A 23,316-nucleotide genomic window follows, 5' to 3' on the forward strand; every position below is an offset into this window, starting at 1 on the left:
GCAGGAGCAGAGACCAGCCAGGGGGCGATTCAGTAAATCAGGCAAGATATGGTGGCTTGGACCAGCGCGGCAGCAGTGAGGAGAGAAGTAAAGGACTCCGGATATATTTTGAAGAGAGAGCTGGCAGGATTCTCTGACAGACTGGGGAGGGGTACAAGAGTATATGAAGAGTCAAGATGACTCCAAGTCTTTTTGCTTGAGCACCACCGAGGACGGAGTTGCCCTTAGTTGGAACGGGGAAGACGGTGTGTAAATCAGGCTATGGCGGGAGATGCAGAGCTCAGGTTTGGATGCGCTGGGTTTGAGGGGTGTCTTAGTCATTCAGGTGGAGAAGTTGAATGGGCAGTTAGGTTATACTAAGCTAGAATTCAGGAAGAATGTCTTGGGCTGGAAATCTAAGTTTCAGAGTAATTAGCATGTATCTAGTATCTGAAACCACAAACCTGAATGAGATTGCTAAGGAGAGACTGGCTAAAAGAGGGAGTGTGAGCTGTGTTCCGGGGGGAGGTCCGAGGTCAGAGCAGGGAGAGGTGGCTTGGAGGTGGATCAAAGCAAATGATTAGTGTCCAGGGGCCATACTGGATGCTGGGGCAACCGGGTTAGGATATGGTAAGGGTGTTGGCTCCTAGGAGGCTATGGGGAGCCGCTCCGTTATTAGACCTAATGTGCCAGTGAGACTGACACTGGAAAGAAAAGAGGCACAAAAATTAGGTCATTTAAGGCTTTCTGGAGATTAAACAGACCCGAGATGTTGATGGGGGCTGCTGTTCGCTCTGTTCCAAAATGGCTGCCGGGGGCCAGCTGATGAGTGGAGGCTCTGGTGAGTGCTGCTCGGGAGTGTGTCTGAGGCCCCATCCCGCCTCTGAAGAGAAGAGTCGTGTGGTCCCCTGGCATTGTCTTCCATGAGTGAGGTCTAAGAACGGAGGCTCCGGCGCCATCCTGGTTCTACACCAGTGGTTCTCGATGGAGAGTCATTTAGAAACTTGTGGAACACTTTTGTCACTCTGACTTGGAGGGGATCTCAGTTCAGGGTGCTGTAACAGGATGTCATGGACTAGGTGGCTTAAGCAACAGACATGTATCCCTCACAATTCTGGAGGAAGGGAAGACCAAGATCAAGGTGTGGGCCAACTCAGTTACTGATGAGGGCCCTATTCCTGGCTGGCAGACGGCCACCTTCTCACTGCCTCTGCACCACACACACACACACACACACACACACACACACAGGGAGCTCTGGTTTCTCTCCTTCTTGTAAGGACAGTGATCCTATCGTGGGGCCCCCACCCTCATCTAAACCTAATTACCTCTCAAAGGCCTCACCTCCACATTCTATCACATTGGGGGTTAGGGCATCAACATGCGAATTTATGGAGGACACAAACATTCAGTCTGCAATGGGAGAGAGGGAGGAGTGCCGCGGCATTTTGTAGGCAGGAGCCAAAGATGTTAAATGTCCTAGAACACGAAGGACAGCCTTGCATAATGAAGGATTGATTGTTCTACCCCCAAAGGAAACACTGATCATTAGTCTAGCTCTGGGTGTGATGTTATAATACAAACAGTTCATGTTTGTGTAAGGATTTATACCTCCATACTCGTCCCCTGACTTTGTCTGGTGACCTTGAAGTCTCCTGACTCCCTCCCATAATGCACTCTTTTTCTGAAGGTCAGTCAAGCAGACCATGTTTGTCTTTAGAGCAGTTGCACTATTTCCTGCTGGTTCCGTATTGGGGGTGGGGAATCCAGAGGGACAGAAGCGAGTCTTGTAAATCCACCTTGTCCACTACCCGGACTGTTTTCTGCACTCTCTTCCTCTCTATTTCGTCTTTCTCTTTAATCCATCCATCGATCCATCCATCCAGCACCTTTGTTGAGCACTTCCTTGCAAAGTTAGCATCCTCCGGGAGTCAAGGTCGTGTTCACCCAGTGGGTGACTAGTGGAGACCATGGCAGACTGGAAAGCACCTGCCTGTCTGAAGGGGGCGCTCACTGCCCAGCCCAGCTATTTTGTTGCTTTATGGAAACGCAGGCTCTGTGCTCCATGTCTTCTGACTTTTTAAGGAAAGCGGGACATCTCCATTTTCATATGAAACTCCCAATTTTAAATATCGACAACATATTCCTATTTTTCTAAGACACAGTAGGGCAAAGAAAACACATCTGGAGCCCACCAGTTGTGGCCTCTGAGCCCAGGCAAAGATTTAAACTCATGACCTCTGCCTTTATAGAGCTAATCACTAGCATGGAGGCAGACACTAAAATACTTTCTGTTTTTATTTTCCAAATGCTTTTTTTTTTTTTTCAAAAAATGTTTTTCAAAGCTATAACATTCGATGGGGACATAGGAAGAGTGTCTCAATATGACTTGAGAAGTCAAAGAAGACCTCGTGGAAGAAAGTGTATTTGTGCTCAGAACTGAAAAATAAAAAGGAGTTTGCCTGGTAGACAAGCCAAGTCTCCCGGGCAGTGGGAATGGAACATGCGAAGGTGTGGTAACGTCAGTGAGCATGGTGCTCTGGGAACTGTAGCTGGGGCATCAGGGGGCAGAGCACAAAGGGCACCACTGTGACAGTGAGGAAGTTTGCACTTTATCAGCTGCCCTTAGAACACGGGTGTCTGGATTGACTTTTTGCGGAACAGTCAGGCTTGCCTGGCGGTGTAGTAACGGCAGTGCCCTCGAGGTGGCGCGCAGGAGCAACGAGCAGGCCTCCCGGTGCCTCCGCTCCTACCTGGGGCGGGAGAATTTTTCTAAGGGCTTGGTGATGTCAGATCACAGACTGGGTCTGGCGCTGGCACATCCGGGGAGCAGAAGGAAGCTGTTGATAAATCCGACGCCCCACCCCCACCTCCGCCAGTGATGCCTTCTCTGCAATTTGTCGCAGTTCCCACTCGTGTGCGCTGAAAGCAAAATGAGCCTGGCTGCCTGAAATGCCACCGACGCGTGAATTCCAGCCAGCCAGCCGGCTCCTAGCCGAGGGGAGGGAGGGACGCGGGCTGGGAGCGCCCTGCCAGGAAGGGGCAGTGGGTATGCAACAAGCAGCCTAACCTAACCTGAGTAAGGGGACTCTGGGAAACTCTCTGCCTTTTAGGGACACAGTGAGATGTGTTGAAAAGAATTTGGAAGGCAGGCAGATCTAGGTTTGTGGTGTAATTCTACCATTTGCTAGTTGGATGACCTTGTGCAAGTCAGTTCAGCTCTCTGAACCTCAATCTATTGATCTGTAAGATGGGGATAATTATGACTCCCTTTCAAGGTCCTTATAAGAATTAAATGGGGTAATAAGGGGCGCCTGGATGGCTGAGTCAGTTAAGTGTCCAACTCTTAATTTCGGCTCAGGTCATGATCCCATGGTTCGTGAGTTCAAGCCAGGCTGCAGGCTCAGTACTGACAGCACGGAGCCTGCTTGAGATTCTCTCTCTCCCTCTGTCTCTGCCCCTCCCCTGTTCTCTCTCCAAAGAAACCTTTAAACACATAGATGTGGTAACAAAATGCTTAACGCTGTTCCTAACCCATTTAAATGCACAATAAATGCATAATGCTTGGTGATAATTCTGACACTTACTGTGCAAGCTATGTAAATTACCTAACCCTGCATTACTAGAATTCTCTTAGGTGCTTTAATCCTCTCAGAAACTTTCTGAGATGGGTACTGTCGCCATCCCCATTACTCGCCCAAGGTCACATAGCTACAGAGTGGTGGGGTCAGGCCTTGACCCCGGAGTGTGGCTCTGGAGCAGCTTGTTCTTAATAAGTATACCACTCAGTGTGGGCATCCCCAGGTGAAAACTGTTGTTATCATGACTCCTTCCACGCAGCATGCGCCAGGCTCCCCTGTGTCGGTTCCCTACTAGTGAGTCCTATAGACACCGAGGATGTGGTGGTGGGGTTTGCAGGTTACTGAGGGGCACCAGGAAGAATCTGGGGCTCCATCATGACTGGAGATGAGTTGGCCTGGGTTGTGGGAGTTGACAGGCACTGACTCAGCTCCCTCTCTCGATCTCAGGGGGCAGGGTCACCAGCCTTCCAAAGAGGACCTGTCGCCCACCCAATTCAGCTCTATCTAGGCCCTGTGGGTGTGCCTTTCATCTCTTTGTGGGCAACTCCCTCAACTCACATTCATTCATTCAACAAAGGTTCATCGAGTGTTGGCCCAGAGCACTGTTCCAGGTGCTGGAAAACAGTGGTGAACCGGCCAAAGGGGTCCCTATACTCTGGAATCTATCGTCTGGAGATGGAGGCAGACAGTGTTTATAAACACACAAACAAGTTAATTATAGACTTGGATAAGTGCTATGAATGAAAGAAATCAGGTCATGCGCCAGAGAGTTACAGGGCAGGGACAAGCTGCTGGGCTGGGCTGGTCAGGGGAGGCCTTCCTGAGGATGTGATGTGTGAGCCGGGCCTGACTGGTGGGGAAAAGGACCAGTTGTAAGACAATCTGGAGGAGGAAGAGCCTTCCAGGAGGAGGGAGCGGCCAGTGCAAAGGCACTGTGGTGGGAGTGACAGGTGTATTTAAGGAAGAGAAAGAAGCTGTGCAGTGGGGGGCTTCAGTGAACTGGAGTGTGGCATGATATTAGGTCAGAAGGAAGGCAGGGGCCGATGTGGCAGGGTGGGGGGCTGGGGGGCCAGAGTGAGGAGTTTGGCTTTATACTGAAAGTAATTGGAAGCCATTAGAGGGTCAGAAGCGGGGAGCTATGATATCAGCTGTGAGTTTTTGAAAGGGTTCCCCTGGGCTTCTGTGTGGCAAATGGGTTGTAAGGGGGGCAAGAGGATGTCGAGAGACCAGCTTCAGGGCTACTGTGGCTGCGCAGGTGAGAGCCCCGTGGCCAGGACTAGGGTTGGGCGTGGGGAGATTCGTTCCGGTTGCAGGCAGCCCCTTAAGCTCTAGAGTTTACACCCTTCCCAGCCTTCCCTCCCCCACACCTTTCCCTCCCACTGAAATCTGACCCCAACAGACAGCAGGTTGGGGCTCACGTTCCCCATCCCCTGTGCCCACTGCCAGGCCACTCAGTTGTCAGGCAGGGTTGGGTCGAATCCGGGGTAAGTTGATCTGGAACAGAAAGGTTCAAACTGCATTTAAAAAATAAAGGCCAGGAAATCCCTTTGGACCAAATTTTTGGGAATTCCAAATATAAACCTTAGAAGAGCAGAGGCTTCCCTTCCCAGCCCACCTCACTCCTGAGGCAGCACTGAGGCACCTTTGAGGAACCTCAAGGCTCCAGAGAACACAAGAATCCCAGTGGTCCAACGGTGTCTGTGGTGACAGAGGGCATCCAAGGTCAAGGCAAACAGCAAGGGTTGAGGAACGAAGAGGTCTCCGGCAGAATCTACGTTGAAGAGGGCTCAGCAGGATGTCGGATGTAGGATCTCGTAACCCCATATTTTTAACACTGCAAAGCCTAGGCTACTTGGTCAGCCTCACTCTCGGGCACAATTCCTTGGGCCTGGCTTTTCAGAAGCCCAGCATCGTCTTCCTGAAGGTAAGAAGTGCATCCATACCTCCAGAGCTGCCTGGTGCAGCTGCCCAGGTTGTGCTCTGTACAACCCCAGGAGGCACCCAGCTGACAATATGAATGGAACTCCCTGGAATTAAGAAATGCAGCAGCCCTTTAGGACCTGCCACAAGAGTTCAGTGTGGTAAGACCCTGGAGCGGAGGAAGGGGCTCAAATTTCTTCAACTCTCATGAGTCCGGTTTTCCTCGGAGGCCTGAGGGCTGGCCTGAAAAGAGCCAAGACGTGAGGTGAGGTCGGAGGTGTCTCGACTGCCTGGCCCCACCCCAAGGGTGGTGCGGAAGCAGCTCTGAAAGGGAGGCATTCGTGCAACTATCGCTCCAGCCTCTCACCTGTACCTGTGTCAGCACTTTGTTCTTTTTGTCTAACTTTCTTTTATTGTGAGAAGATAGTGTGTAACAGCATGTGCCATTTTAGCCTTTTTTTTTCAGCATAAGAAAAAAGATATTTCATCAGGCTGAGTGGAGTAAAACTTACCAGATATGTAAGACAGATGAGTGAGCGTTGTGTATTTCACATTTGATGGTTATTCTTATTCAGTGAAGTTCCTATATAGGTTTATTTTATTATTTAAAAAAAAATTCTTAACGTTTATTCATTTTCGAAAGACAGAAAGAGACAGAATGGGAGCAGGGGAGGGGCAGAGAGAGAGAGGGAGACACAGAATCCGAAGCAGGCTCCAGGCTCTGAGCTGTCAGCACAGAGCCCGATGTGGGGCTTGAACCCACAAATCGTGAGATCATGACCTGAGCCAAAGTCAGAGACTTAACTGAGTCACCCAGGCGCCCCAGATTTTTTATTGTGTCAAAATAAACATACCATAAAATGTAGCCATTTTAACCAATAAATAGATTTTTTAATGTTTTATTTATTTTTGAGAGAGAGAGTGAGCAGGAGGGGGCAGAGAGAGAGGGAGACACAGAATCTGAAGCAGACCCCAGGCTCCGAGCTGTCAGCACGGAGCCCAATGAGGGGCTCAAACCCACGAACTGTGAGCTCATCACCTGATCCGAAGTTGGACATTTAACCAACGGAGCCACCCAGGCACCCCTCGTTTTAACCATTTTTTAAGTGTATAGTGGTATTAAGTACATTCACATTGTTGTGCAGCCATCACCAGAACATTCTCATCTTCCCAAACTGAAACTGTGTTCCCATTAAACATTATCGCCCCATTTCCCCCTCCTCCAGCCCCCGCATCCACCATTCCCCTTTCTGTCTCTATGCATTTCACTATTCCGGGTACTCCACGTAAGTGGAATCATACAAAATTTGTCCTTTTTTTTTTAAAGATTTTATTTTTATTTGAGAGAGAGAGAGAGAGAGAGCATGCAAGCAAGGGAGGGGCAGAGGGCGGGGGGGGGGTGTTGGTGGGGGACAGAAGATCCAAAGCAGGCTCCGTGCTGACAGCAGTGAGCTCAGTGCGGGGCTTGAACTCACAAGCCCTGAGATCATGACTGAGCCGAAGTCAGATGCTCAACCGACTGAGCCACCCAGGCGCCCCCAATATTTTTGTCCTTTTGTATCTGGCTTATTTCACTTATAATGTCTTCCATTCATGGACACTCATCCACGTTGTACCAGGTGTTGGAATTTCATTCGTCTATATGGATTCCACTCCTTTCTGTGGCTGAGTAATATTCCATTGTGTTATATACTACATTCTGCTTATCCATCCATCCGTCACTGGGCACATGGGTTGCTTCCTCCTTTGTTGGCAGCTCCTTGAGAACAGGAAGACAGGAAGCCTGTCTGAGCCATCCAGTTAGAGTGACCACTCATGATTATCAAATGTTTTCCTTTTTTTTTTTTTTAATTTTTTTAACGTTTATTTATTTTTGAGACAGAGAGAGACAGAGCATGAACGGGGGAGGGGCAGAGAGAGAGGGAGACACAGAACCGGAAGCAGGCTCCGGGCTCTGAGCCGTCAGCCCAGAGCCCGACGCGGGGCTCGAACTCACGGACCGCGAGATCGTGACCTGAACTGAGGTCGGATGCTTAACCGACTGAGCCACCCAGGCGCCCCAAATGTTTTCCTTTTCATGCTTATTTACTTGAGAGAAAAGAGCAAACAGGAGAGGTGCAGAGCGAGAATCTGCACTGTCAGCACAGAGCCCAACACGGGGCTCGAACTCATGACCCATGAGATCATGACCTGAGCTGAAGTTGGGCGCTAAACCGACTGAGCCACCCAGGCGCCCCCTGTATATATACTTGTGGGTTTTTAAGCCCAAACCAAAATGAGATCGTTCTTAGGCAGTGAGTGAATCTTAGGAGTTAAGAGTGGAGACTTTGCAATCAGACAGACTTGGGTTCAGGTCACAATGACGTAACCGGTTCCTCATCTGCAAATGAGGAAGAGAAGAGTATCTGATTCCTAGAGCTGCTGTGAAGATTAAATTAGAAAATATTCCGAAAGTTGCCTGGCACATGGTAAGGCCAGCCCTCTTCAATGGTGGTAAATTCACCATTCAAGAGGCTGCCGGCTCCTTGAGGAAGGGAGCTCTCCTAACTTGTCTGCTTTATCCAGACCTGTGGAATAAGTGTCTAGTAAGTATTTACTGGATGAGTGAGTAAATGGTTCAGTAAGAAGATAGAGCACCTCGCATGGTATCTAATGGACTGTAGTATGATTTCAAACCCTGTTATGCTTCCCTGTAACCAGCAGAGCAGAGTGGTTGGTTAGGAGCCTAGGCACCGGATTTCAACTCCGGTGGGTTTTAGTTCCGGTTCCCCCAGGTGTGTGACCAGAGTCAAATTATTTCAAATGCAACCATCTGTGCAATTCACTTTAAAGTGCATCTCGAAAATGGAGATAAGAATAGCACCAGCCTCATGGGGGTGTCGTGAGGATTAAATGAGATGATCCATGTCAAGCGCCTAAAAATAGCACCTACCTCAGAGGGCTGTCATGAGGAGTAAGGGAGATCGCCCACAGAAACATCCAGAGTGGTGCTCAGTGGATGCTTTATTCGCTTAATGTCAAGATGTCTATTACTGTTTGTCATCCTCAGATCAAACAGCAGCAAATCGAAAGCAGAGACCCCCAAAACACCCACCAGCCCCTCGACCCCCACCTTTGCCCCCTCCATCTGCCTCCTGGCACCCTGCTATCTCACAGGGGACTCGGTGCGGGACAAGTGTGTGGAGATGCTCTCAGCAGCCTTGAAGGCCGAAGGTGAGAGGGCCTGGGCCAGGGGCAGGGGAGGGAAGGGCTTCCCAAGGGCAAATGAGATGCGGTCTTTCTCAGTGCCATGGGAGTGGAACAGGATGCTACAGTCCCCTGCATGGGCAGGCTCCACTGCCAAGGTCATGTCTGGCTAATGCCTGTGCTTCCTGAATCTCTTTTAGATGATTACAAGGATTATGGAGTCAATTGTGACAAAATGGCATCAGAAATCGAAGATCATATCCTTGAGCTGTGCCAGGGCTGTGGGTGCCCGGACGCCAGGAGCAGGTCTCCCAAGTGCAAGGGACCCATGACAGTGAGGGGGAGGGGAAGGGCTCGGGGCCAGCCCCCTGCTCTGCCTCTGAACTGGAGTTCTTCATTCTAGCTACCATTTATTAAGTCTTGCACCTGCCAGCCTCTTGCTAAGCTGTGTATGAGCAGTACCTCGTTCAAGGTTGAGAACAATCCCGCAAGGTAGGTTCACCGATTAATCCCATTTTACAAGTGCGAGGTCCCAGGCTCGGAGAGGTTAAGTCGCTTGCCAAAGCTCCTACAGCTAATAGTAGTGGCAGACTTGGGATTTGAACCCAGAAAGTGTGACTCTAGAAGCGGAGGGTTCAACTGCTGTGCTAAACAGGTCGGCTCATCATATGGCTGGGTTGCAGTGTCAAGTGTCAGAGCAGGTGGGGAGGACAGCGTTTCTCATGCTCAGCCTTCTCCCCTCTTCCGTCCTCTGAAGAGAACAGCTCCCATTTTTGATTCCCTACTATATACCAGGCACTGTGATGGGCAGTTGATACTTCCTACTTCTGCCAATTGTCACAATCTCTGTGAGGCAGGGGCTGTTGTTCCCATTTTACGGATGAGGAAACCGAGGCTCGAGAACTACTGGGTGTCACAGCTTGACTAAAAACCTTGGCCTTTGGATTCCATGTCCTGAGTTCTTTACACATGGCCCGTTCTCCCCCTTTTTGAGGGGGGGGCTGTATAGACAGAGGAGGTGACCACTGGAGGGATGTGGGCTCATTGCACCGAAAGATTGTTGTCTTGGGAAAGAAAATCCCACAATGTGCCCCAATGAATGCATGGGCTATCTTTTACTGGAGAGACAAAGCTTTGCCTATCAAAGAGGGAAGGGGACAGAATCCCCAGGGGAGAGGGGTTCTGACTGTGACTGGGCTACCTAGGGAGCTCAGTCTGTTGGGGAGGGTCCCTGGTCAGTCTGGGCTGACCATGGTCAACAAGCTTGCCTGTTGCCACTTCCTGCCTGAGTCCTACCTTTATATCCTCTGACATATTTTCTGGGAGTTCCCCTCCACCATCATTTAATTATGAACGGGCATGTCCCGAGCTGTCCAGCACCTCACCAGATACATTGTCATAAATCCCAGTTGATCCAGGAGCATAGAGCACCAGGTATCAGAACTCTGAGCTTTGTCTTTGTTTCCTCCAAACGGTTGTCCCTTCAGACAGGTCCCTTCCACCTTCAGGCTCAGTTTGAAACAAAGGTGGGTTGGGGCACCTGGGTGACTCAGCCGGTTAAGTGGCTGACTTCAGCTCAGGTCGTGATTTCGAGGTCTGTGAGTTCGAGCCCCGCTTCGGGCTCTGTGCTGACAGCTCAGAGCCTGGAGCCTGCTTTCAATTCTGTAGACGCCCTCTCTCTGCCCCTCTACTGCTTGCTGTCTGTCTGTCTTTCTCTCTCTCTCAAAAATAATAAACGTTAAAAAAAATTGAAACAAAGGTGGGTGATCCGGTTCATAGTCCCACAACTGGCCTTTCCTCCTCCTCTTCCTTCACCGAATGTCCCTCTCCTGAAGGATAGGAAATCAGAGCTGCATCGAGCCCTTTGTTCTTAGAAGATGGGAGGTAAGGGGGCGCCTGGGTGGCTCAGTTGGTTAAGCAACCGACATCGCCTCAGGTCATGATCTCGCGGTCCGTGAGTTCAAGCCCCGCGTCGGGCTCTGTGCTGACGGCTCGGAGCCTGGAGCCTGCTTCGGATTCTGTGTCTCCCCCTCTCTCTGCCCCTCCCCCACTCATGCTCTGTCTCTCTCTTTCTCAATAATAAATAAACGTTAAAAAATTAAAAAAAAAAAAAAGAAGATGGGAGGTAAGGAGGAGGATAAGTTCGGGGGCTTGAATGCTCTGTGTCCTAAAAAGGTCTGTTCTCTTTGGAGTGACCTTGCACTGACACGGCAGTGTAGGGCCGTGCTCCTCTGAAGGGGTCAGTGACCCCCGGGCCCGTGCTCCACCTCATCCTGCTGCCCTGTGATCTCAGGAAACGGAGACAGAGTCAGGGAGAGGCTGATGACAGTGCTGCCGGCCCTCCTGTCCCCCCCATATCAAGCAGATACACACCTCCAGGAATCCCAAACGCACATTTTTAAACAAATCTTTCGACTTTCAAATGCATTATGGCACGTTCTTTCTTTTCAGGCTGTTACTGTACAAACAGCATGAACACAGCAGGAACAGGAAAAAATAGATAACAGCACCTTTCCTTCCACTGCTTGTAGCAAGGCAGCCGTTTGCATGTGTCCGTAGTCCCCACAGTCTCTTTCTCGTATGTGGCTCTTCCCAGCAGAGGGCTTGCCTTCCTGACTCTGCTTGGCGTGGGAGACGGAGAACACGCGGCTGTGCTCCCTGCGCTCCTCCAGAGGATGGAGAAGGGAGGAGGGGGTGGGCGGCCTGTCTGGGAGGCAGCGTCTGGACAGAGAACTCACCGTGGTCGGTGGTCAGGGGCGACTTCCTGCTGAGTGAGTGGAGAGAGCATTACCGTCAGGAGGGGGTCTGGCTTCCAGCCCTGTCTCTGCCGGGAATTTGCCACGTGACCTTGAGCAAGGGCCCACATCCTTTCTAAGCCTTTAGCTTCCTTATCTGTTCATGAGAGAAGTAACTCTGACCAGCAATTCCCAAAGTGGGTCCCATGGCATGGGGGTCGGTATTCCTAGAAAGAAAGGGGGAAGCGGGGAGGTGTCTCTATCCTGTAATATGTTGGAAACACCAAGTTAAACACAATGATATGTTTATTGCAATACCTCTTAGAGCCTTCAACCTGGGCCTCCCAATCTTACGTTTTCCTCCAGTAGCCGGACTCATAACGTCCAGAGGCCCTTCGAAACTGGGGGATATCTTTATCAGTGTCCTCATCTTCACAGCCCCTTCATGTTGAGCACTTGATGTCCCAGACACCAGGCTGGTGCATCACGCGGTACGGCTTGCTGAATGCTCGGCGCAGCCCTGTATTTTATAAATTAGGAAACAGAAACACAAAGAAGTCACATGACTCACCTGAGTCACACAAAAGACTCGACAAACGCAGGATGCCCATCCCTGGGGTCCTGACACCACAGTGCTTGCTGTGGCCTGATCTCACCAGAGAGACCGTCTCTCGTTCGGGATGCGTAGCTGACCCCAAATGCCCTGAGCGAGATCTCCACTGTGGGAGTCAGAGGCCACACGGGTGCCCAACCCCTGTACTAGTCCAAGGAGAGGAACCGATGGTCCTGGGGCTCCTCGGGCTTTGGGGAGTGGCTCCCCAACCTTCTGTGCCCCTCCACGAGTGGCTCGCTGGCCCTTGACTGTGTCACATATCTACCAGGAGCTCAAGAGCACGGACATGAAGTACCGGAACCGGGTACGCAGCCGGATCAGCAACCTCAAGGACCCCAGGAACCCCAGCCTGAGGAGGAATGTGCTCAGCGGGGCCATCTCTGCTGGGCTCATTGCCAAGATGACGGCAGAGGTGAGAGTGGGGCTGGGGCCTCCGCATGGTGGGGCAGGAGGCCAGGCCCCGCCGGCTTGGCCCACGCCTGAGAGGCAGCAGCTTGTGACTCAGTGGAGATGAGCCGGGGGGCTTTTTCAGCCAGCCCACTGCAGACTCCCCTTCCCTCCAGGCTTCTGGGCCGTCAGGAGAGTGAACACAGCTCATATGAATTAAGCACTGCACTCAGTGCTTTGGGCTCATCGGCTGATTGTATCTTCACACTAGGTAGAAGTTGTTTATTGTCCTCACTTTACAGAGGAGGACACGGAGGCTCCGAGGAGTTCGCTGAGTTGGCCATGCACACGGCTAGAACATGTCAAAGCCAGGGGCACCTGACTGTCTCTGTCGGTAGAGCAAGCGACTCTTGATCTCAGGGTTGTGAGTTCGAGCCCCGCGTTGGGCGTAGGGTTTTCTTTGAAAAAAATTTAAATCTTTAAGAAAAAGAAAATGTCCAAGCTCCCTGGCCCCAGAGCACCCACTCTTTACTGCTTTGTTATCTACCTCCTTCTTCTGCCTCGTTCAGTTCTATATCCCGTTATGCAGCTCTGGGCGCAAGCCAGAATAGCGGTCCCTATCTCCATGGAGCACAGCCCTAGGTGGGGAGACAGACGTATTTTCAAATTTATACATACAGAGGTGGTAAGAGCCGCGATAGAGCCACCAGGGGAACTTACAGGAGGGAAGGATTGACCCAGCTTAAAGGGGTCATTAAGGGAAGGAAAAGGAAACAAGCCTGTTCGAGGAAGTCTGTGCAGTGTTTAGCAGCTTCAGAACTGTGCCAAAGTGCATGAGTTTGAGTTCTGCTTCTCTCACTGAGCTGGGTGGTCTTAGACAAGCTACTTAACCCCTCTGTGCCTCAGTTTTCTCATCTGCAAAACAGGAATAATAAGAAGAACCGCTATCTCAGGAAGGATTGAGGAATTAATATATGTGAAGTGTTCAAGTTAATATGTGTAGAGTGCTCCCCAGAATTTGTATACGATAAGCTCATTCACCGACCATTTCGTGTAACCCCCAGCACCATGCTGTGGAAGAGGAAATATTATGCCCACTTTATGGCTGAGAAAACTGAGACCACACACAACTAGTAAGTGACAGATGAGAGTTTGAGCCCAGATCTGTTTATTTCAGAGCCCACGCCTTGGAAACACCTTTTGTACACCCTTAGGTATGAGCAGCTCCCTGTTGCCGGAGTTGATAGAGGGGGTTTCCCGCAAGCACTCGGATTGCATTGCTGAAGCACCTCTCAATCCAAGTGGCCTAGACAAGGGGAGGGGAAATGCGCTGGGATCCTGGCGTTCCGGGTGCACCTCAGGATGTCTGGGAACCCTCTGAAACTGGTGGCAAGGGTGTGCCTCTGTGTGTGTGTGAAATGTAGTGGGCGCGTGTACATTTTTCTGTTCGTTGGTTTCCTCAAATATCTCAAATAAGAGAGGGCCCTGGTTTTACGATAAAATGGGGAGCTTGGCACAGGTAGACCAGGATTATCTTTCTGCTTCAAAATATCTGATCTTTATAGGCAAACAGCAACACATGCCCAGAGTTACAAATCGCAACTTGGCTTTACGGTGTATTCTCTTTCCTTGCGAGGAGGAGCTGGGACTTTTCGTGAAAGCCGAGCCTTGTGTTTCCTCCTCCCTGGCCCTCACTCTATGCCTCTGGGGTCCCTCTACTTCTTTGTGTACGCATTGTAGGAATGCTATCAAGAGACTCTTCTGGGCAATCCAAGGCATTGGGAAATCAGGAGAACCAAGAGCAAGGTGTAGACACAGGTTTGAGCCAAACCCAGCAAGATCGCAGAAGCTAGAGGTCAGAATGGAGCTGTGTCTGGGTTAAGGCCAAGGCAGGCTCCAGAAGTCCCAGCACAGCAACTGACCGAGCCAGACATGTGGATGGTCTAGCCCCACCCAAGGACTGTTCACTAGAACAGAGCGAGAGAATCAGGTGGTCAACCCAGGCCCAAGAAGAGGCTGACCAGACCAAGAGGAGCAAGCCAAGAACTTAGCAGGCCCTCCACAGGGCCAGCCACCAAGGACCCTGCCCCCTGCCAGTAACCCAAGTGCTGAATCAGAGGAGACCTTTATCTTGGGGTCATCTTTTGCCCCAGGCAGGAAGTTTCTATAAGAAATAGAAGACCATTTTTGCTCCAATAAGAAAAATAACGGTTCCGGGTTGGGCTATCCGTTGTGCTGTGGCTCAGGGGACAGGGAGTTGCCATCAGGAAGAGCCTGGGACAGCGGATGCCTGCTGCACGGGTGTCCCTCACTGCATCCTGTGTCTCCCTGACTCTTCCTCATTCTTCCTTTTCTCTTCTCCCCTTTACCCAGACACATTACAGAATGGGGTCAATTCTGAGATGTTCTTTAGAGCTGGTGAGTGGATCTACTGTCAGCACCATGAGGAGACGGGTTTTGTCTGTTCTCTGCTCAGCCGGCACTGAGACCCATGCCTGACCCGTCCTAGCTGCGCCACACGTTGGGTTCATATTCGGGGTCCTCCTCTAACGATGTATACACGCGAGGACCAGTGTCCTCTCCCACCATACTTTCCTCATTTCCTACCTTATTTTCCATAGCACTGTACTTCCTCCCTGTGGCCTTGACGTTGCCTCCTCCTAGGCGAGGCAGGGCAGAGATAGGCCAATGGACTGGTGAGTGGGTGTTTCTCTGTTCTCTCTCACACAAGACCCTCTTTCCACAATCCGCCCCCCAGCCACATCTGCCACACTCCTCACCTTGAACACACCCCAGACACCCTTCCCCAGATGTGTTATTCTGGCCTGATCTTTTGCGTCTGCTGTTCTCTTTCTCTATAGCTGCCATCTCCCTTGGGTACTCCTGCTTATCTTTCAAGACCGGTTAAGGTGTCTTCTTTAGTGAGCCTCCCCTGCCCCCAAGCAGTCAGCCACCGTACCCTGGGCTTCCCCCCCCCGCCCCCCCTTCCCCCCCCCCCCCCGTACTTTGTATACCTTGGCTTTAAGTACTTCATATGCTGTCCTACAATCCTGTCTAAACACTTGGCTACACTACCAGATTAGCATTGCCTGGGGACAGGAACCAGACCTTGGTATCTGAATCCTTAGGGCTCAGGGGCAGTGGTCTGCTGGGGCCAGCGTTTATCAGCTCAAGAGAGGTGATTATGCGTAGCTATTCCCAGCTCTGTGCTCAGTCACATCGCATTAGCAGCTACAAATCGGCCATGGTAGGAGTATTTACACGATGGAAATTGGTCACCCCTCTGGCTAAGGCCCGTTCATGAGCACACAAAATGCAGCTAAAGGCATTCAATAAATTGACATCCAATACATTTTGAATGAATGCATGCACTGAGCTCTGGATGTCCCTCCAAATTAAAGTCAGATGCTTTTTGCTTGTATCGCCCCAGGTTGACTTGTTTTCCTGTATACCCCTGCCAATGGTTAGGACCTGGTCCTTGAACTTAATACAGTAGGACTTAAACATCTGCACCCACCGGAATAACTTGAGGGCACTAGTCAAATTCCCAGGCCCGCCCTTAGAATTTTGGATTCATAGGAATGTGCATTTCATCAGGAGGCCCAAGTGGTGATAACTCCGTGGTCGGCACACCAAAATCACTTGACCTTTGTGCCAGCTCTGTTTTCCGTGGTTTAAGGAGTCAGGATAGACAGCAACAATGACAATGTTTAGCCAGTGCCAAGGCCTCATTTTAACGTTAGCTCCGGCTGCCCTCCCTCCCCCCAAACCAAACTTACCTAGAGCTCTCTCCAGTTTGAGTGGAGGAGTCGGAATGGCCAGGCAGGTGGATCAAGGCAGGATAATGCAAACACTGAGTGTCTGCAGTAAGCTGATGGGAGACAGGAGACTCTGTTCTATGGGAGCTTAAAGACAAAGATGTTCTGTGATGCAGGTGAGCAGTTAAGCTCGTGCACCCAGGAGCTTCAGGTCCCACTTGGGTCAGGGTAGCAGCAGCAAGTCATGGATAGTTGAGGTCAAGGTCCCCAGCAGGCAGAATGGACTAGGCAGTGATCACAGTTTGGATCAAGGGCCCTGGGTCAAGTCCAAACTGGAAGGATAAGGGGAACATGACAGATCAGGTGGTCACGGTCCAGCCAGTTCAAGCAGGAAGGTTTAGGCAGGTACCCGAGGTCCTGGCCGGCAGGGCGAGCACCAGATCTGAGGAAATGTATACAAGATGTTGACCCCGGGCTGGAAGCTATTTGCCTTCTGCTCTCCGGCACGCGCCCTACCGCTCGTGGCCTGCTCAGAGTCTGCCTGCAGGTTTGCCCGTCCACCCGAAGCAGAATGGGGGCTCTTTGGGAATGGCCTTTCCTCAGCTGGGCCAAGGCCAGGACTCCAGGCCTCCCTCCGGCTCCTTGTCCTCAAGCCAGCATGTTCCCCTCTCCTCTGTTCGGGCTCCCTAGAAACTGGATGGGGGGCAGGGCTCCTGGGACTCTTTATCCCTGAAGGGCAGACTCATTTCTTTCCAGGAAATGGCCAGTGATGAGCTGAGGGAACTGAGGAATGCCATGACCCAGGAGGCTATCCGTGAGCACCAGATGGCCAAGACTGGCGGCACCACCACTGACCTCTTCCAGTGCAGCAAGTGCAAGAAGAAGAATTGTACCTACAACCAGGTGCGGGAGAGGAGAGGCTGTGGGGGCACAGGGAGGGGGGTTGGGGGGCGGAGCCGGAGGGAGCCTCGGGGAGAGCCCGGGGGAGAAAGGGCTAACAGCCCAGGCTGCAGAGAGAAGGGCACCTCTCAGTACATCAACATGATGCGCCGTGGCTTCTAGAAAATGTTCTGCTGCACGTAGACTCACCTGGATGCGTGTTTACGAGGCTCTGGCCTGCCCTGAAGCCAGAAGAGGAGGAAGCAGACTCACCAGGCGTAGACTCATGTAAAGTCCCAGATGGGATGGTTGGAAAGAAACTGAGCAATAGAAAACTTAGCTCCCTCTTTATACATGGGGAAACTGAGGCCTGACAGGGGTCAAGCTCCGCAGCTCTGTCCAAGATGGCCAACATGGTCCTAAGTGGCAGAGCTGCTGTTAAACCCAGATCCAGACTTTTCTGCCTTCGATACGGCCAACTTGGCCAGTAAAGCTTAAGGGATTCGGCCCCAAGCCCTGAGGGTGAAGACCCCTATCCTGGCACAGGGAATTTAGAAGGCTGGGGAACCCCCTTCTCTGAGAGACTTAATGCCCGAAAACTGCCTTCCGTTTCTGGGTTGTACGTGTTATGTTCTTGGGACACCAATATTCCTGGATTCTAACTTGTACCTAGTCACGTTAGAACTCCACTCATCCCTCCGTCTGCCGGACATGCCAAGATTTAGCAAGAACGCCTTGCCCGCGGGAATCTTTGGCTGCAGCAGAAATACAGCCGGCCTTGCCATTCAGGAGAAGTCTCTCAAAGAATTCCCGTTCAGGAATTCAGAGGTGTTTTTGTAAGCCTCCTGCTTCCTTCCAAGCACATTTCCACGCGGAGTGATGTGCTTCCTGTGGAGTGATTACCTCCCTACCAGAAAGAACTAAACGGCCCGTCAGCAGAGCTCTCCCTGCACAGAGAAACCCCACTGTTACCCTCCTTCAGGTGCTACCGCTCTCTAGCAACGAGGCTGGGCGAAGCCGGGTCCTCCTGGCCCGCTGCTGGGCTCCCTCGTGAGCCGGGCAACCACCTCCCACCGCACAGACTCCCAGCTCACATCACATTCACAGGCGAGTGTTGGCAGAGGGACATGTCGTGGTCATCCAGGGTCAGCTGTAGAAAATCAGAACAGCAATTGTTAAATCTGGAAATTCAACAGGTTTGCTGAGAAGCCCGGTGCCTTTTGCATGGTTTGGGTAAGGGGACGAGAAACTAGAAAACATGGTATTAACTAGTCCCCGTGATCCAATGATCTTCAAATTCCTGTTCCTCTCCGGGCCTCAGTTCTTGCAACTCTAAAATGAGGAACGAACTCGATGGTCTTTAAGGGTGCTCCCAGCTCACTCAAGTTCTGATCAGTGGAGCACAGCCACGAGGGTGTGTCCAGAGGTGAGTCAGGGAATCATTCCTGTAGGAGCTGGGCCTTGAGGCAAGAGAAGAGAGATCAGTTCAGAAGGATCGAGGCCAAAAGTGAAAGTGCAGAGGGCTGGGTGAGCCAGAGAGGCACTAGAGGTGAACTGATGGACCTGAGAGAGGAGAGACAAGGATATGCTGCTCTCAGTGATGAGGGAATTGCCAAAGTGGGGCGGGAATAACAGTGCCGAGCTCTGGGATTTGGGCCTTCTGCTACAGACGGTGGGAGCTACGGCAGGTCCTAGAGCACAGGAGAGAATTCCTGAGCGGCCCTGTTCTCTCTCAGGTGCAGACACGCAGTGCTGATGAGCCCATGACTACCTTTGTCTTATGCAATGAATGTGGCAATCGCTGGAAGGTCTGTATGTCTGTAACTTTCTCCCTCCCCTGTCGTCCACAGCTGCTGCCCCACATAAGGAGTAGTATACCCACAGCCAAGGAGGGGGGCTTCCCAGCCTGCAGAGCTGGAGATAGTGGCGGGTGGTTGCTGGGGAGGCGGGGAGAGAGTGCATGTGCATGTTTTTGTTGGGGAAGCCACCCGGCTGGGGTGGGAGCAGCCGCCCACATTTTATCACAGGATGGGCAAGTCTGTCATTTGAGCACAGATGCAATCAGCCTCCTGAGATCCACAGAGGGGAGGAAAAACGATAGCACTCTGCATTTGGGCCACACCTCTTTGCAGAGTTCTTTCGCAGATGCAGTTTCCTTTGAACCCTGCCCAGCACAGCCAGGGGTGAGCGCAAGGCTGAGCCCTGTCAGGGGGCATTGCCACCAAGCGCTCCCAGGTCATCTTCTCTTCATAAGGCAGCCCTGGAAAAGCCCTAAATTACCCAAGACTGTAATCTGGGCTGCTCCGGCCCCTGCAAAGGCAGAGGTTTTGTTTTAGGGCATGGGAACCAAGCACACACTCCTACCAGAGTGCTCCTTCCTGCCACGTCTTCTGAAAAGACTCAGTGTGGTCTTGTGATTCATGTCAGTTTCCAGTACCGTCTGACTTGCACGTGCACTGTGTTCTCAGGTACTTGGCAAGGAGCCCAAGACTGACTGGGAGTCGGGAGCCCTGGTTTTAGGTCCCCCTCTGCCCTACCCACTGTGTGGCCCTGAGCATGCCATGCACCTCCCTGAGCAAAAGGGTGATGGTGATGCGTTTCTCCCATGGTCGATGCGAAGATCATCACGTATGCATACACGCTTTGCGAACAACTATGAGAAATATTCCTCTCACTCTCAGGCGAGGAAATTGAGCCACTGAAAAATACTTAGCGAGCATAAAGCCGGCACAGTTTGGAGCACTGAAAGACAGTACTCCAAATTCCTGATCGATTCAGTTTTCTGCAACCTTACTAAAGGCCTTGATAGCCCTGGAGCCTCATTAGAACCGCTGTTATTTTTTAAGGTGAAAGTCAGATGATTATGTATTTTTCCTTTATTCACTTATTGAGCACTTAGGGATGGGGCCGGTGTAGTGGCCTTGGGGTTTAGAGCATGGGCTTTGATATCAGTTTTGGATTCTGGGTTTATCACTTACAAAGCGACTTTGCTGAGTGACCTGAACTTGCCAGGCCTGAATTTCGTCATTTATAAAATGCGGGTGTTAATATCTAGTCCACAGAGCTGTTTTGAGGATTAGAGAAGGTAATACAAATACAACATTAACAGGGCTTCTGATAGCACGTATGGTATCTTTGTCAAATCGGAAAAGGGTCTCCCTGCCTCCAAGTGAACCCAGCCTTGCACCAGGATACAGCACTAGGCAGACGGGGCAGGAGCTAAGTTTCAGCCCCAATTTGCCCTGTGGCCAGGCTCTCTTGTGCAGTGAACAACCTGTACAACTATACCAGAAAAAAAAAAAAAAAAAAAAGCCCTGAGCACATATGTGCTGACACATAGAAACCACCACTCTTATTACGGTCCGTTTGTTACCTACTGGTATTATGGGAGTTTGAGTAAGTCACTTAACCTGTCTGAATTGCTCCTTTACCTACAAAAATGGGAGTGATATATAGTGTCTACCTCATACAGTGATGGTCAGGATGTAATGTTGCCTATCCCAGAGGAAGTGCTCAACAAATGGTAGCTCTTGTAATTTTTACAGTTGGGAAAAGGACATTCTGCATGCTGTGAATCCAGCTCCCCGCCCTCATCTCTTAGTTGGAGAGGCAGGGCTCACTAGAGGTAGTAGCTACGTGACTTCTGATTTTCAGGTAGTGTCCATTGCCATGTGGGAGGCTTAATGGTAATCACAGCGATGTTTTTGACCATGAATTAAAAGCCCACCACACACCTGGCATCAGATTTTCACTCATTTATCACCTGCTATCTTCTTGCATTGGCCAGCGCTCTGATCCCATTTTACAGATGAGTGATTTGTTCAAGGCCACACAGCTAATAACGGCAGAGCTGGGATTTGGATTCTGGTCTGTGTGGCCCCAGATACTACCTTCTTTTTCATGTCCCCTCCGTCTGCCCCCTGGCCTCCTTGGGTGACACAAGGAAAGCTCTAAAATGTTACTGCCTTTTTGATTTTGTAGTTCTGCTGATGGAACCGCCAGCCAGGATTTCAGTGAACAAGGTGAGGAAGAACAAAGAGAAAGCACTAAGCCAATCTAGCTGGAGAAAAAAAATAAAAATTAAGATGAAGAAAAATGCTGAACTCTGAATGGGGTCTTAGGGATCAGAGGGAGAAGTCTTTTGCATGTTAATAATCAGTTATTAATATACGCTAATGGGGTAGCATAATTGGGATGCGACGCTAAGAGTCTGTGTTGACAAACCTCTTGCAGGAGCTTAGAGGCTTCATGCCCGAGGTGTCCTGCCTTAGAATGTGGGCTGGCAGTCCTTTGCTTTGAGGCGCCTCCCTCACATCCCAACCTCTCAGCTTTTTCCAAATTGAAAAATACCAACCGGACACAAATCTTACCACCCCCTCAACCCCCCAGAGTCACACGTGCAGAACAGCACGCACACAGTTTGGCGTAGGCAGATGGGACTCCCGTGCCGTGTAGAAAGATTTTTACTTCTCATCTCTTCCCAGACTCTCTGAGATGCCCTGTTTATGCTGGCTTTGGGCACCTTTAAGGACTCCAGACCCAGTCCCTCTAGGCAGGGAGCAGATCATCTTGAGCTCAGGCTTTCTGAGCGAAAGGTACAGCAATGCCTTTGAGTTCTGCGGTCCCTGGGAGATCCGGAGGCTTGGGGCCTGCCCGGGCCCTGGCAATGCACTCTTCACAACTTACAGGGCACAAGGCACCTTGGAGTGCTCCTCCTGCAATGATACTGGCTTGCATTTTATGCTGATAGGAAATTTAGGCAAAGCTGGAACCTTCTGGAAGAGTCTTGTGAGCAGGTCTGGTGAGCACGTCCAGGGTCTCAGGCTCTGGCTATCTCTGGCCTTCTGACAGCCCCAGGTTGAGCCTCCTAGACCCTGTGTTTCCTCAAATAGCCAAAGTACAGGGGTCTGTGAATTCGTGAGAGCTTGGGAAGGTCACTTAGCCTCTCTGGGCCTCTTTCTTACCTGTAAAAGTAGGAGTGGCATGAGTGCCTACTTCACAGGGTCATTGTGCAGAGGCCACTGGTTTCCATCCGCCTGGGTTCACTGTTAGAGCAGCTGTTGGGAGTAACTTCAGCCCAAGCTCCTTATATGCCCTGGCATCATCCGGGGATTAGTCATTGCCTTCCTCCTTCCATCCATCAAGCGCCTCCTTGTATAGACGAACCCTGTAAATAAACCGTGCGTGGAAATCTGCCCCCATCTTCAGCTTTGCAACAGTCAGATTTGGGGTAGGTCCTTTGGAGGGACTGAAAGTCTTCCCACGGAAGATAAAAGACAGAGCTTGTAAGTGGCAGAACCAGGACCGAAACCCTGGTCTTCTGCTTCCTGTCACTGTGCTCAATGCTATGAAAGCCCCAGAGTCCTACACAGTGCTCAGCCCCTACCTCCCAGGAATTCCAGGCCTGGCAGGGAAAGAAACCATAAGCAGTTTTCCATGCCCGACAGGATGTGATAAGAGCTGTACCTGAGGGAGGCATATTACCCATGGAAGTATGGGCCGGTGTTGCCTCCAGAGCCAGGTGCTTCTGAAAGTTCAGTGTGGATGGGAACCCCCTGGGGATCAGGTTAAAAATGCAGATTCTGATTCAGTAGGTCTGGGGGGGAGGGTGAGATTTTTTATTTATTTATTTATTTTTTTAGTTAAAATTTTTTAAAAACGTTTATTGTTGAGGGAGAGAGGGAGAGAGACAGAGCGCGAGCGGGGGAGGGGCAGAGAGAGAGGGAGACGCAGAAACCGAAAAGGGCTCCAGGCTCCGAGCTGTCAGCACAGAGCCCGACGCGGGGCAGGAACTCACGAACCACAAGATCATGGCCTGAGCCGAAGTCGGATGCTCAACTGACTGAGCCCCCCTGGCGCCCCCAGATTTTTCATTTCTAACAACATCCCGGGTGATGTTGCTGCTGGTCTGTAGAACACACTTTGAGTAGTAAAGGTTTAGATATCCAGATTTTTCTTTGCATGATCTAATCCTCCATCCAAATGCCTAGAAACCAGAAGCAACAATTATCAATACATTCAGGTTAATAAATGTTACTTTGGGCTGTTTAAAGCGGCACTGGGGGGGGGGGGGTGGTTTTCAGTAGTCACGGTGTCCGTATCCATTGTGCTCCCAGTGTCCCAGGGAGTTACAGCACAGGAAAAATACAAAAAACCGAATCTCCACCCTCAATGACCTTACTGTTTACAAAGGAGATGAATCAGATTAAACAGCAAAAAAACAAGTCAGCTCCAGTCTGCACATCTATACAGTACACATCTACATTCACAAAAGGGCC

At 50.9% G+C, this 23,316-nt stretch overlaps 1 protein-coding gene and 1 long non-coding RNA gene across 3 annotated transcripts in view; one reads left to right on the top strand and one right to left on the bottom strand.

The window, feature by feature from the left end:
• TCEA3 (transcription elongation factor A3) overlaps window positions 1–21,135 on the top strand; it is a 37,667-nt gene extending 16,532 nt beyond the window's left edge. For both annotated transcript variants that reach the window (XM_078452222.2, XM_078452223.2), the window contains 6 exons: window positions 8,530–8,693; window positions 8,867–8,922; window positions 12,271–12,426; window positions 16,916–17,062; window positions 18,775–18,846; window positions 21,020–21,135. In XM_078452222.2, coding sequence (XP_078308348.1) covers window positions 8,530–8,693; window positions 8,867–8,922; window positions 12,271–12,426; window positions 16,916–17,062; window positions 18,775–18,846; window positions 21,020–21,028 — 604 coding nt within the window. In that variant the 3' untranslated portion in view covers window positions 21,029–21,135. The remainder of the gene's footprint in view (window positions 1–8,529; window positions 8,694–8,866; window positions 8,923–12,270; window positions 12,427–16,915; window positions 17,063–18,774; window positions 18,847–21,019) is intronic.
• On the bottom strand, window positions 11,076–16,909 carry LOC132672149 (uncharacterized). The gene is made up of 3 exons (XR_009607387.3): window positions 16,181–16,909; window positions 15,009–15,061; window positions 11,076–11,921 (listed from the first exon to the last, which is right to left on the bottom strand). It is a non-coding gene; the product is annotated as an uncharacterized LOC132672149 (long non-coding RNA).
• Window positions 21,136–23,316: the final 2,181 nt, after the last annotated feature.

The sequence above is a fragment of the Panthera onca genome, chromosome C1 (assembly GCF_046562875.1).
Source record: "Panthera onca isolate mPanOnc1 chromosome C1, mPanOnc1 haplotype 2, whole genome shotgun sequence".
NCBI lineage: Eukaryota > Metazoa > Chordata > Mammalia > Carnivora > Felidae > Panthera > Panthera onca.